General features: G+C 55.4%; 1 protein-coding gene across 2 annotated transcripts; it reads right to left on the reverse strand.

Annotated features, from left to right (window-relative positions):
• Positions 1-2,318: 2,318 nt before the first annotated feature.
• On the reverse strand, positions 2,319-12,824 carry Palm (paralemmin). 2 transcript variants are annotated; one of them, XM_026785148.1, is made up of 6 exons: positions 12,662-12,824; positions 10,904-11,054; positions 9,443-9,464; positions 7,840-7,899; positions 6,341-6,472; positions 2,319-4,718 (listed from the first exon to the last, which is right to left on the reverse strand). In XM_026785148.1, the coding sequence occupies exons 1-6, from the start codon at positions 12,721-12,723 to the stop codon at positions 4,195-4,197; spliced, it is 951 nt and encodes a 316-aa protein (XP_026640949.1). In that variant the 5' UTR covers positions 12,724-12,824; the 3' UTR covers positions 2,319-4,194. The 2 variants fall into 2 exon arrangements, with proteins under 2 accessions (XP_026640949.1, XP_026640950.1); XM_026785149.1 differs by lacking the exon at positions 6,341-6,472 and having other exon boundaries at positions 12,662-12,823.
• Positions 12,825-13,042: the final 218 nt, after the last annotated feature.

The raw sequence follows: 13,042 nt of genomic DNA on the forward strand, positions 1-13,042 counted from the left end.
AAAAAAAAAAAAACCTGAGTTCTGCTGCTGGGTTAGCAGCCTACTCCTTTAACCTCTGGGATTCAGAGGCAGGAGGATCTCTGTGAGTTCTAGGCCAACCAGAGCTACATAGAGAGACCCTGTTTCAAAAACCAAAAACAATAGCAGCAGCAGCAGCAGCAACAAATCCTAATTTAGCTCTCTGTGCCTGGTACAAACTCTCAACAGATGCTTGCAGTGCTTGCAGTGACTGTAAATCTGACAGATGAAATTCCAGATCCAGCAGGGGTTTTAGGGTCCCCGAAGGAGCCACTGCTTGATGGTGGTTGGCAACCAGTCTGCAGAAGCCCTGGTGGGGACAAAGGGCCCCTTCAAGGTATTCAGCTCTCCACAGGGGTCTGTTGTTAGCTCTGCCCATCGAGGACAAGGGGGCACAGAGAGGTGGAGTTACAAGTTCCCCTAACGGTGATGGAGCCCGTTCTTTCCCAGCTAGGACCTCCTCCTCCAGGAAGCCTGCTCTACCCAGCCCCACCCTGGAACTGTGGCTCCCTATAGAAACTGAGTTTATGGTCCCTGCGGGCACACCTGCTTGCTCTGGCTTCCTATCCGCAGGGCAAAGGTGCCTTGGTGGGGCCAGCAGGTCACCTAGTAGGGTGGTGTCCTCTGTCTGTCCTGCCCCTCAGGGCCTCCTTGTTGCCTAGATAGCTGGCCCTGGGGAAACCAGTCCAAGGCTGATCCCTGAGCTATCCCTGGGTTAGCCTGAGCCTGAGCAGCCCCAAACCCATGGGTTTACAGACCTCTGCCTATGACAGCATCTGTGGTTTCCGTCTTTCTCAGTGGTCTAGGGCTTGGGATTCTGACTTCTGGGGTGCAGATAAAAGTCCTATCCACATAGGCCCAAGAATTATTTCCAGTTAGCGGGTAATAGCAAGTTCTCAGATCCAGGAGGACAATGTGGGGCCCCAGCCAGGGCCAAGGCTGTTGGAGGTACAGACCGGGGGTGGGGTGGGAGGACAACTCTCTGTAGGCTCAACACTGCCAATAGGCACACCGCAAACAGGTTCTTCATCTCCCCATTCCAGCCTCCCTGCCAGCTCCAGGTGCCCAGGCTGCCTCCCGGCTCTGTCCTCTGCAGGGAGGCCCCTGGGCTCTGCCCTGGACACACGTTGCCAAGGGGACAGAGGCCCCACCCAGGAGCAGGTGTGCACCTCCTCCCCGTCCCCACCCGGACATGGGAAACAAAGTCCAGAGAAGACAGAAAAACGATACTCAGGCCTACGAGGGCTGGCACGGTGCCCGCTGCGGGCCTTGGCCCACAGAGCCGGAACCGTGTCTGCCCGGTGTCCCCACCCTCCCACTTTTGCGAATGGGGGCTACTCCTGCCTGAGATTGCACAAACGCCTGTTGCTCCCGTGAAATGGAGAGACCGAATCCCAAGCCTGGGCTGGCTCGTGGGATCCCTTTGAATGTCGATCTCTTCCAGCCAATGCCCCTTTGATCGAGCGAGACTCATGTGGATGTCTCCAATCTCGCATGCATTGTGGCTGGAATTGCGAAACTTGGGGTGAAGGTCTCAGGTCGCTATTCTCTGGGAGGGGTCGGCGGGGCTTTGGATTGGATCCTAGCCAACCGTCTGAGCCTTATTTTCTCATTCAGGAAATGGGAATTCTCCAGGTCACATACACACAAAAGTTCACATGATGCCCAGAGAAACCTCATACGGAGAAACAGGCCTGTCATCCCAGAACTCAGAAGGCTGAGGCTGTGGGATTGCTATTAGTTTGAGGTCAGCCCGGGCTACACAGTGAGACCTGTCTCCAAAACTCAAAAACAAATAAAATGCCCAGGAACACTGGCCAGAGAGGCAAGGTTTACATCCCAGTACAATGAGGCCAAGACACCCACCATTGCCCTCTGGGTCCAAGTGGCTGGGATTCCCGACACTCCCCCCCCCAGGGCTGGCTTGAGGGGCCCCTCCGATTTTCTGTCCTTTCTTCCCTCCAGGCTGTGGTCCACCCCCAGCTCCATGGGGACTTGGCAGATGTGGGAACAGAGCCCACCAACCACATTCCACTGCTGAGAGGGTCAAAGCCAGGCTGTGGGGTACATCAGCTTCTCCCAGGGTCCATCTGGACCTCTTTATAGCTGTGAGCATAAGTGGGAACATCCAATCCCACAGGTCAGGCAGGATCTAAATTCATAACTCTCTCCCCACATTTCGGGCACTCCCACAGGGAAATTGAGTCCCAAAAGGCCCCCAGATTGAACCCACACACCTGACATCTTGGTACTCACTCAGGAAACCGAAGCAGGAGGATAGCTGCGAGTTTGAGGCCAGCTTGGGTTACAGACTTTTTATTCAAGCCTGGGATACCCAGTGTGCTGGGAACACAGGGCTCCTAGCCAGCTCTTCTATACAGATAGGGAAACTGAGGCCAAAGGAGAAAAATTTTTCCAAGACCACAGAGAGAAAGAAATGGGGCCTCTACTACTCCTCGGAACATAGCTCAGAGCTTGTGGGGTGTCTATGGGGACCTCTCTACCCCAACCTCGCAGTACAAGGACATAGCAGATATGAAAGCGAAGGCCCTCAGTGGCTTCCCGCAGCTGCCCCTCACCTGTCTGAGTGCCGCAGAGTCCTGGGGAAGGTCCACCGTGAGGGGTGCACCCTGAAGGGTGCAGTGGCCGCAGGGGAGAGGCTTCTCCTGTGTCCTGCCGGGCCTGGGCCTGGCCTTTTTATGGCTCCACCACCAGGAGGCCGCACCCCTTCCCGCCCAGATGAAACCCAAGAACTGCAGCAACCTGGCTCTGCACACTTTTTTTTCTTTTCTCTCTCTCTCTCTCTCTCTTTTTTTTTTTTTTTTAATTTCTTTCTCTGGGAAAGTCAAGAACATGGGGTGAAGGGTGGGGCCTCGTCACAAGTCAAAAGCAGAAGGGGGCAGCAAGGGCACTTCAGCCGAGGCTCAGGGCTCGAGGGACTCAGGCAGACTCAGAGGAGGAAGAGGAAGGGATGTCATGACCATGGCCGTGGCCACGGGTCACCCCTCAGGGAAGAGCACTTCTCCTCCAGGCCACAGGAAGGACAGGACACAGACCCTGTGGCCTCTGCATGCCCTACTGCAGCTACGGGTAGTGACAGGGCCCCACAGGTGGTCCTGCACCCTACACACCGGGCTGGAGTCCCAAGGAAAGGGACCTGGACCGGGCGTGGTCCTGCGAAGCCAGTGAGGGAGGAAAGGGTTGCGCCAGTGTGTCTGTGTGCAGGGCAGCGCCTCTGGAACTAAAGTGGCTGCTGCTGCCTGCCCACAGGTGGGTGATCCCCTGCCGTGGCTCCTGTCTAGCCAGGTGGCAGATGGGGGATCCCCTTACTCCCACCCAAGGTGTGTGTGGGGCGACCTAAACCTGCCTGGAAAGGCTAGGCTCTGCAGCGCTGGCAGACATACCCCCCGATTGCTAGGGTACGGTGTGTGTGGGAAACTGAGGACCCTGGTCCAAGCCAACTAGACAAGAGGGCAGAGGTGACTCCAAGGGTCCCAAAATTAGCACCAGGAAGAAGGGCCCAGTGTGTGCATGGTGGGGGGACCCAGGAGAGGGACTGGCTGACGTGGGGCCTTGCCAACAATGACCCCATCTTGGGGGTCATGTTTCCATCACCAGTAAAGGGGTATCCCCATTTTGAGCTCTGCTACTTACTGGGGGGGAATCCACAAGTGCCCGTCCTCCACCCTAGGACTTTGAGTCTCAAAAGAAGTGTGGCCTCACCCCATCTGCCCACATTAGGTCGCTGGCACATTGGTCAGGGAGACCTTCTCTTTAGGTCCCCCTCAGAGAACCCCCAAAAGTAGCAATAAGGCACAGACAGGCTGGCCTGGGGCGGCAAGGGGACACCAGGCTGAGACCATGATGGGTGTAGGTCGCCAGTGTAAACCTGCTGTGACCTGAAGTGGGGGGGGGTCCCCATTCTTAGCAGATCTGAGATGGGTCGGCCTGTCTCTCACCAAGGGAAGACGCACGGCTCAGAGGTTTGGGGTGAGTGTGGAGAGTGGTGACGGACAGAGCCACCCCCCATCTGCGACTCGAGGTGCATAGGGACCACACACGTGTCTGGGGCCCGTGAGGCAGAGGGTGAGGGTGGGCAGGCGCCGGGGAGGGCCGGGCTGCTGGGTGGAGTGTGGAGCGTAGGACGGGGATGGGGGCGGGAGCGCCCCCTACGGGTCACATGACAGAACAGCATCTACAGCGAGGCTTCTTCATATCGAGATCCTGGGCATCACTGGGAGTGGCTGAGGGCCCGGTCTGGTTCTCTTCCTTGGTGTCTGGAAGCTCAGCCGCACTGCCATTGAGCGGCGCCGGCTCCCTGGGGGTGGTGGCTGCATCTTCGATCACTAGCAGCTCTGCCTTGATGGTGTCCTGCAGGCCCAGTACCTTCTTGGTCTCTGCTTCATCTTCCACATTCTGATAACCCATGAAGACCATGGTTACTGGGGGCTCCTGACCGGGCTGGATGCCTGGTGGGCCCGATGTGGCCTCTCCTGGCTGAGCCGCAACTCCTGTAATCTCCCTCCTTGCCGGTGTGGTCCTGGTCGCATCCTCTGCGAGTCCCCGAGGCTCCGCTGGCCCGGCTGTGGACCCTGCCTCGCTCAGTGTAACCTCATCGGCCTTGTGAATGAGTTCCTCCACCTCGGAGGAGCTTAGCGGCTGGATTCCGTTCTCAGCGATGCCATCCACGGCATGGACCACTGTGTGGGGACACACGGAGAGAGTCAGCTGGGGAGATGCAAGGGCAGGGCAGGGAGACTGTAGGAGACCCCACTGTGATAGCCAGCTCTTGTGCATGTCTGGCGTCCCAGTGCTCAAGGGGACCGAGGAAGGGCTGCAGTGAGTCCCAGCAATTCTAGCCTCGGCTTCCTGTGTGCTGGGACACAGGTGTGCACTGCAGGCCTGACTCGCTTTCGGAGTTGTGGTGAGCTAAGGGTAGTGTCTCCTCACCAAGGGGACCAATTGTCTGCACCCCCCAAAAACACACCTGGACCTCAGCCTGGCAAACTCCTCCTGGATCCTAGACTGTGGGGGAAGGAGACAGGGTATCCCCAGGAATCCAGGAAATTTCAGGGCTACCCTCCCCAGATGTCAGCTTTTCACCCTCTGGAAGAGAAGCCACTGTGTCTGGCTGGCCTCTTGGTGATACTGGGGTGAAGAAGGCAGGGTCAAACCTCTCCCATGGGCTCTTGAGATGAGAATCCATCAGTCTCCAAAGAAACGGAGCCCCTGCTGTTGCTAAGCAGCCAGGGTCCAGTCTAGCTGGTTCCGGGTCCCCAGAGAGAAGAGACAGTGGAGCAGCAGAGAGAGAGAGATGTGAGGGGGACCGTGCAATGGACACCCCATCCTTAAACAGTTGCGCCCAAGACACGGCTGCGCTCACACAGACACACAGCACGGTCCCTCCACATGTCACACGGAATATCATGTGAAAAGGAGAGGAGTTCTAGAATGCACTGTAGCACGGAGGGACCTTTCAGATACTCTTCACTGAGAAACTCACACAGAAGGCCACATAGTGTGGGACTCCATGATGGGAAATGCCCCAAACAGTGAAGTCCTGAGACCAGAAGTGAGTGACGGGGTCTGGGAACCGAATGGGGAGAAGCTTGTGGGGATGCGGAGCTTCTTCTGGGCTATGGGATGCTCTGAAAGCAGAAAGAATTATTGTACACCAAGGACCAAACCTGATAAACCATACAGGATATATATTTATTTCTTAAAAATCAGAAGGGGACCAGTTGGACTTTATGGCTCCCGCTAAAATCGTCCCTGATTAGATGTACCCTAGTTCCTTCAAAATGACTTCCCCACAGCTTAGTCCTGGAAAACACCTAGAAAACCAGTCAGGAAAGCTGGAAAGAACAGCCTACAATCCCCCAGTGAGGGGCTAGGAACATGGTCAGGGTGGAGCCCCGCCTAGAATCCCCAGTGAGGGGCTGGGGGCGTGGCTTTGTTAGCCTTGGCCTAGCCTTCTGGAGGCCTGATTTCTGTCTCCAGCACCACCGGCACATAAAAATCCAGAAGCTGTCTCTTCTACAGCTCCCAGTACCCCTCCAGCCAGACCACGGTCCCTTCTCCCCTGTAGCCCTTGAGCCAACTGGCTCCTGCCAGGCGCGCTGCTCCCTTCTCTTGGCTGGCAACTGTGGGCCTCTGAGAAGCTCCCTCCTCACGCCGGCTCTGAGTGGCAGGTCTGAGCTTTGCTGAACCTGCCTCTAGGTTCCATTTCAGTGCCCAGCGTACTGCCCAGGTTCTGAATGACAGACTGGGAGGGCGACCTGGGCTCTGCCGGTGCCCCTGCAGGAGGCGTGGCTTCTCATACCTTTTGTTTCGTCCTCGTAGACTTTCACGCCCTGAGGGAGTGGGTCCCGGGGGAGCAGTGTGGTGCTGGACAGCACCCTGGTCTCCCCGGTCACCTTGTCCTTCTCCACTGTGATCTCCACCGAGTACATGGCTGACAGGAGAGGCACGGGGTTACCCTAAGGCTCCTCCTCCCTCAGGCACCCCCCACCGGGCCATGACCAAGCCAGGGAAGAAAGATAGCAGCAGAGCCAAGCAGTGATGCCAGCCACACTGGGGACACTGGGCACAGTACCCGGCCTCTCCTCTCTACACCTTCTACAGCTCCTAATGCTAAGGGTTCAAGTCAGCATTCTGCTCAGAACCCACAGCCCACGCTTCCGTCCCACCCAGGACCCCATGTCCTTGTGCACTGCTGAGCCACCAGACTCTGGCCTCGAACTCACAGAGAGCCGCCTGCCTCTGCCTCCCGAGTGCTGGCATTAAAAGCGAGCGCCACCATGCCCCATGAGATGAATCTGAACAGCATTTGCCCAGGCAGGCACTGACCGTGTGTGTCCCCCACCAACAAGCCTCCTCATGGCGCTATGGAAAATGCCAAACCCTAATGGCCACCCTTAGTATCCCAAGCCGACCTCACACTGGCCCAGACAGGGTCCACAGGGCTCCATTGTATGAGTATTACAATGATTAGCATTCAGCTTGCTGCTAGATTCCTTTTTACAACTGGATTTCATACTAAGAAAATAGTCCACCTCCACTGGCTCGTTCTCCCTCACAGTCACCTCCAGAAACATCTCACAGCACCCCACCCACCCAGGCAGGACCAGTGTCTGTTCTCCGTGCAGCCAGCAGAGGGCACTCGTAAGCACTCAGCTGAGTGAGTAGCCCTACTCTTTCCAGAGAGGCCCTCCTTGCAACGTCAGGGACCCAAAACAACGTCCTCGTCCTCCTTTTCCTCTGCAGGTTAATTGGACGGCCACTTGCACCAATCAGAATACGAACTCCCCCTCTTCCATGCCTGGTTCCGTAAGCATTTGTTGAATGAATAACTGATTGTAAGTTAATCATTCGTCTCTGCACCCAAATACCTGCTTGCAGGGCAGCCCCACTCACTTGGGCAGGGTGTGCACCATTCAAAGTCACTGGCTGAAGAGATTGGGGGGACAGGAGGAACCGTATCTGGTGGCACCTTCTCAATTAAGAAAAGTCCCTAGCCTCCTGAACTTGAACCCTGTGCAAGAAATTCTAGGCCTCCTGAGGCCCTCCCTCCCCCAAGACAGAACACATCAGGTCCCACGTGAAGTCAGTGTTATGCTGGGACGGACCCCTGGAGCAGGCAGGAACTGACGCAAGCGTGTTCAGCCTGTGTGCTGAGGTTAGGAATGGAAGCCGCTGGGCGCTGGGTTCGAGCCTCCATGCTGGCCGGTGCGTGGGTGTGCTGCAGCCAAGCAGATGAGTACTGAGGTCTGGGTGAACCCCACCCTGCCAGACCAGGGTGCGGAGGAGGGGCTAACCCACCTGCCTTCATCATGGTGGATCCCCCCGGAGTCCGCACTGGGGTAGAGGACATGCGATTCTCTGCACGGGGCGCAGGGTGGAAAACAAGATGGAGTCAGAGACAAGATCACACGATCACCTCAAAACATCCCTCCAGGAACATGAATACTGACCTAAAATACCTGGTCCACAGACAACCAAGTCCCACATACAGACTAACATGTGCTGGAACCCCAGATTGCTTGACTCACTTGAAACCCCAGACCCCAACACATGCACCTACACCCCAGACCCCAACACCTGCACCCGAACCCCAGATCCAACACATGACCTGAACCCCAGACCCAACACATGACCTGAACCTCAGACCCAACACATGACCTGCACCCCAGACCCCAACACCTGCACCCGAACCCCAGACCCCAACACATAACCTGTATCCTAGACCCCAACACATGCACCCCACACCCAACACATGACCTGCACCCCAGACCTATGCATGCCCAGGGCCCCTCGCCCCACAGCCAGCCCAGCTGAACCCCACAGACTTCTCGTTATCCAGACAAAAATGACTATCACAAAATCCCTGAGAGGCCTGCGTGGATTTTCTTTTAATTATTAATTTTTAATTCTACAGCAAGACCGGGAGACAATCTCCTATGAATAATTAACAGTAAATCAGGCCAGAGAGCCCTAAGGCCGCATTGCAAACAACGCCAGCTGCACTGGGCAGGAAACACAGACCTGGGCTGGCATGGTGCTGCATGCCAGAGGCTGGGGATGGTCTACATAGTGAGTTCCAGGACAGCTTGCGCTATGCGGATGAAGACTTTGTCTCAAAAATAAATAAATAAATATGGCTATGTTGGGGCTCAGTGGATAGACCACTCGCTTGACTTGCAGGAATTCCCGGTCCCATCCCTGGCACCACAGTTATTCCCAGTTGTCAGGGGGATCATCCTTGGCTATACACTGAGTCTAAAGCCAGCCAGGCTGCCTGAGCTTCTGCTTTTAAAAAGTGTATTTATATATGACACATGTGTGTATGTACACACACATATATTTATATTTTTGGAACTTGTTCTGTAGACCAGGCTGGCCTTGAACTCAGAGAGCCGCCTGCCTCTGCCTCCTGAGTGCTGGGATTAAAGGTGTGCGCCACCACCGCCTGGCATCTCTTTTTTAATGTGTGTGGTATATATACTTACTCCTGAGGCGAGTACAGGAGTGTGCATGCACAGATGGAAGCCTGAACCTGACACTTTGTGCATCCGCTGCCGTTCTCCACCTTTTCTGAGTTTACTCTATTTTAATTAGGTGTGTCTGTGCCTGCCAGGTCCCCTGAGGCTGGAGTTACAGGCTGCTGTGAGCTGTCTGCCACCTCCCAGCCCTGAAGCTAGCTGATAAGGCCGAGCCGGCCAGCCAGAGAGCCCAGATCCTGCCGCCTTGGCGTCCTCAACACTGGGTTGTCGGGTGTGACATTTTACAGATGTTGGCTGTGAACTGGTTAGCCCAGGGCATCCGCCCCAGCCAGCTTCCACACTAGCTCCTCCACGCTCGCCCGCCATCCCACCTCTGACCACCAGAGGGCACCAGAGGCCGCATTTCCCCGTTGGAAGCTTACCTTTCGGGGTGCCCAGCGGCACCTGAAAAAGAGGAGAAGGATTAGAGCTGCTCCGCCTCCCTCACTGCCCTAAGCTCCACCCCCAGCTGATGAATGGGCCTGCGGGGCTGGGAGTCTTGGGGAGACAGGCTTAACCCCTAATGGGGTCTCCAGCAAATTCTGTCAATCTGCGCCTAAGAGCTCCTGTTCAACTTTCAAAGCCCGCCCGCTCTGGGATGGCTGCCCGCCGTCCTCGTGCTCCGGGGTAAGGGTGTGTGTCCCATGGCACTCAGATCCACACAGACCAGAGCTGGACAGCACAGCTCCTTCCTAGCATACACAGGCTGTGAGCGCGTCCTCGGCCGGCCCTGCCCCTCTGGTCAGCTGGTAGACCCCTAAGTCTGGTCCTCCCTCCATCAAACGGAGGTTTAAAAAAAGGCAGGTGTGGTAGCTCATGCCTTTAATCTCTACACTCAGGAGGATCTCTGTGAGTCCCAGGGTTACACAGCGAGACCCTGGCCCCAAAATAAATAAATAAAATAACATAATAATAATAATAATAATAATAATAATAATAATAATAATGTGGAGCTCAACTGAGGCAGTCACGGGGTTCCTGCTGGCCTCTGTGTACGTACATACACACACGCATGCGCACTGTGGCAGTCACGTGGTCCCTGCTGGCCTCTGTGTACATATGCACCAGCATGTGCGCACAGACATCACACCCACACAACAGATAAATAAAAAACAACATAGCCAGCTGGGTGTGGTGGAGCAGGCTTGCCAAGGTGGCCCAGCTTGAGCAACACAAGTGAGAAATCGCCTCAAAAGATCCAAAACTCGGGTCAGCAAGATGGCGGCTCACAGGGCAAATGCTCTTGCCACCAAGTCTAAAGACCTGGGACCGACATAAAGGTTAAAGGACAGGGGGCTGGAGAGATGGCTCAGAGGGTAAGAGCATTGCCCGTTCTTCCAAAAGTCTTGAGTTCAATTCCCAGCAACCACATGGTGGCTCACAACCATCTGTAATGAGGTCTGGTGCCCTCTTCTGGCTTGCAGGCATACACACAGACAGAATATCGTATACATAATAAATAAATATTTTTTTAAAAAAAAAAAGGTTAAAGGACAGAACTGACTCCACAGCGGGACCTCTGTTCTCCAGGAGACTATAATAGATAAAATTAAACATACGGATGTTAGGCTAAGGATAGATCATTGTTGGTTACTACTCCATCACGACTCAGGTCCTGGGTTCAGTGCACAGCACCACCCCCCTCAAAAAGAAAAAGAAAAAAAAAGCAGTAGAAAGGAAAACTTGAGGGTGGGCTCCATTTGGGGCCAAGGCCTGGCTGTTACGGAATCGCCAGCACACAGGCACAGAGGTGGCTTCCACACAGAGGCAACGGACCCCAGAGAGTCCATCCAAGCAGTATCTCTCGGGTCACCCAGGACCTGGCTTCTCCAGGAGCCTCTTACCTGCTGAGAATTCACCAGGGCATCTGACTTTTGTTCTTCCTTGGCTGGGCTTGCAGGCGGGGGCCGGACTGGGCTGCGGGCTGCGGAGTTCTCCTCTGGGGCGGCTGGCGCTGCCTCTCCAAACTCCAGGACATCAATTTCCTTCTCGAGCCTTTATAGAGAGAGAAAGGTCACACACGGTGGCTCCTCAAATTTAGGTTTTTGGTGCCAGGCCATGGTGGTGCACGCCTTTAATCCCAGCACTCTGGAGGCAGAGGCAGGCGGATCTCTGTGATTTTGAGGCCAGCCTGGTCTACAAGAGCTAGTTCCAGGACAGACTCCAAAGCTACAGAGATACCCTGTCTCCAAAAACAAAACAATTAAAAAAAAATCTTAAAAAAAAATAAAACAAACACAAACAGAGTTTCTCTGTGTAGCCCTGGTTGTTCTGGAGCTTGCTCTATGGACCAGGCTAGCCTCTGCCTCCCAAGTGCAGGGATTAAAGGAATGCCAAGTTTTTTGTGTGCGCAGTGTGGAGGTCACTGTAGGAGTGGGTTCTGGGGATCGAACTCGGGCTCGGCAGCAAGCACCTTTTACCCTCTGAGTGATCTCACCGGGTCTATGTTTTGTTGTTTTGTAGGCCTGGTGATTCTGTGACTCTCCCAGCCAGCAGGCAGCAGGGCTGAGTCCACTGTGTGCTAAGCTGCGTCAGACTCCCCTCCCTGTTCTCCCACTTACAACTGACAGGAAGGGTGAGCTTTGTAGGGACAATGGAAAAATGTGTGTCACTATCACAAGCATCAGAAGAGTTCGGTACAAACAAGTCCCAAAAAACCAATTAGGGCAAAGCCAGGCAATATTAGGTAGGCCGCTACAGGAGGATTGCTGCCAGTTTTAGGTCAGTCTGAGCTATAGAGATTCAGATTCAAAAAAGCAAAATCCAAGAATTTTTAAAAGAGGAGGAGGGGGAGGGCAGTCAGGGGCTGGGGGCGTGGTCAGGATGGAGCCCCACCTAGAATCCCCAGTGAGGGGCTGAGGGCGTGGTCAGGGTGGAGCCCCGCCTAGAATCCCCAGTGAGGGACTGGGGCGTGGCCAGAGGCGGAGCCTTGTCCTAGGCTCATCCGAGTCTTTGATTTCACCAGCCAGGCAAAAATCAAACCAAAACCTCAAAAACACTCAACGGGATCCCTAACTGGTTCATAGGAAGGAAAACAGAAGCCCGGGGAGTTCGCTGATCGCACATAGCTCCTTTAACGTGTAGGAAGGCCCCAAATGCTATCTTTACACCGCTCCCCACGTGGACAGGGAAATCTCAGCCAACCCCACAGACAGGGTCTCTTGTGGCCAGACTGAATTCATATGGGCGTCCCTTCCTTGCTGACAGACAGTGTAGAAGTTAGTAATTTCCTTCTACCCCGACCCCTCTTCTCCCAGCCAGACCCCCACCAGCCGCCTGCCGGAAACACTCGTGTTTTGTTACAGCCCCCACAGCGGAAGGCTCTTCTCCCTGTCCGGACCCCTCTACGGCTTCCTGCAGGCCCAGCTGCTTCTGTGGTCTCTATTAGGGCTGCAAGGGCCAGCTGGGCTGGCGCCAGGAAGCCCTCAGGGAGATTGGTGGTGGTACCTCCCTTCCTCCAGGACTCCCAGAGGAGGAAACCCGAGGCAGCTTCTGTGTCCACAGCCACACTGGTTGGGCGCTGTGTGACCCTCAATGAGACACATGCCCATCCCTGATGTGGGGGTCCCCAAGTGTCCTCAGGCCCAGACCATACTGCCCACCTGGCGATGGACTCCTCCAGGACCCGGACCTTCTGCTCATCCTCCTGCATCTGCTTCCTCATGTCCTCATCGCCCTCAGAGGTCGAGGACGGCGTCCCCTCCAGCAGCCAGCGTTCCCGCAGTGCCTTGGACTAGGGTGGCAGGGAAGAGGCTCAGAATCCAGGCAAGGCCACGACTGGATCAAAGTCAGGGTTAGGATTCATTTTAAGATTAGGGTTATGAATGAGGTCAGTCAGGGTCAGGCTGGAGTCCAGTGACCTTAGTCCCAAACCAGTCCAAGGGTCACACATGCCAGTAGCCCCACGTAGGCCCCACACAGACCAGGGTCCATCCCAAAGACCCGGGCTCCAACAGAGCTCCACCCCTCCCCTCCCCCCCATA

Source organism: Microtus ochrogaster, linkage group LG1 (assembly GCF_000317375.1).
Source record: "Microtus ochrogaster isolate Prairie Vole_2 linkage group LG1, MicOch1.0, whole genome shotgun sequence".
NCBI lineage: Eukaryota > Metazoa > Chordata > Mammalia > Rodentia > Cricetidae > Microtus > Microtus ochrogaster.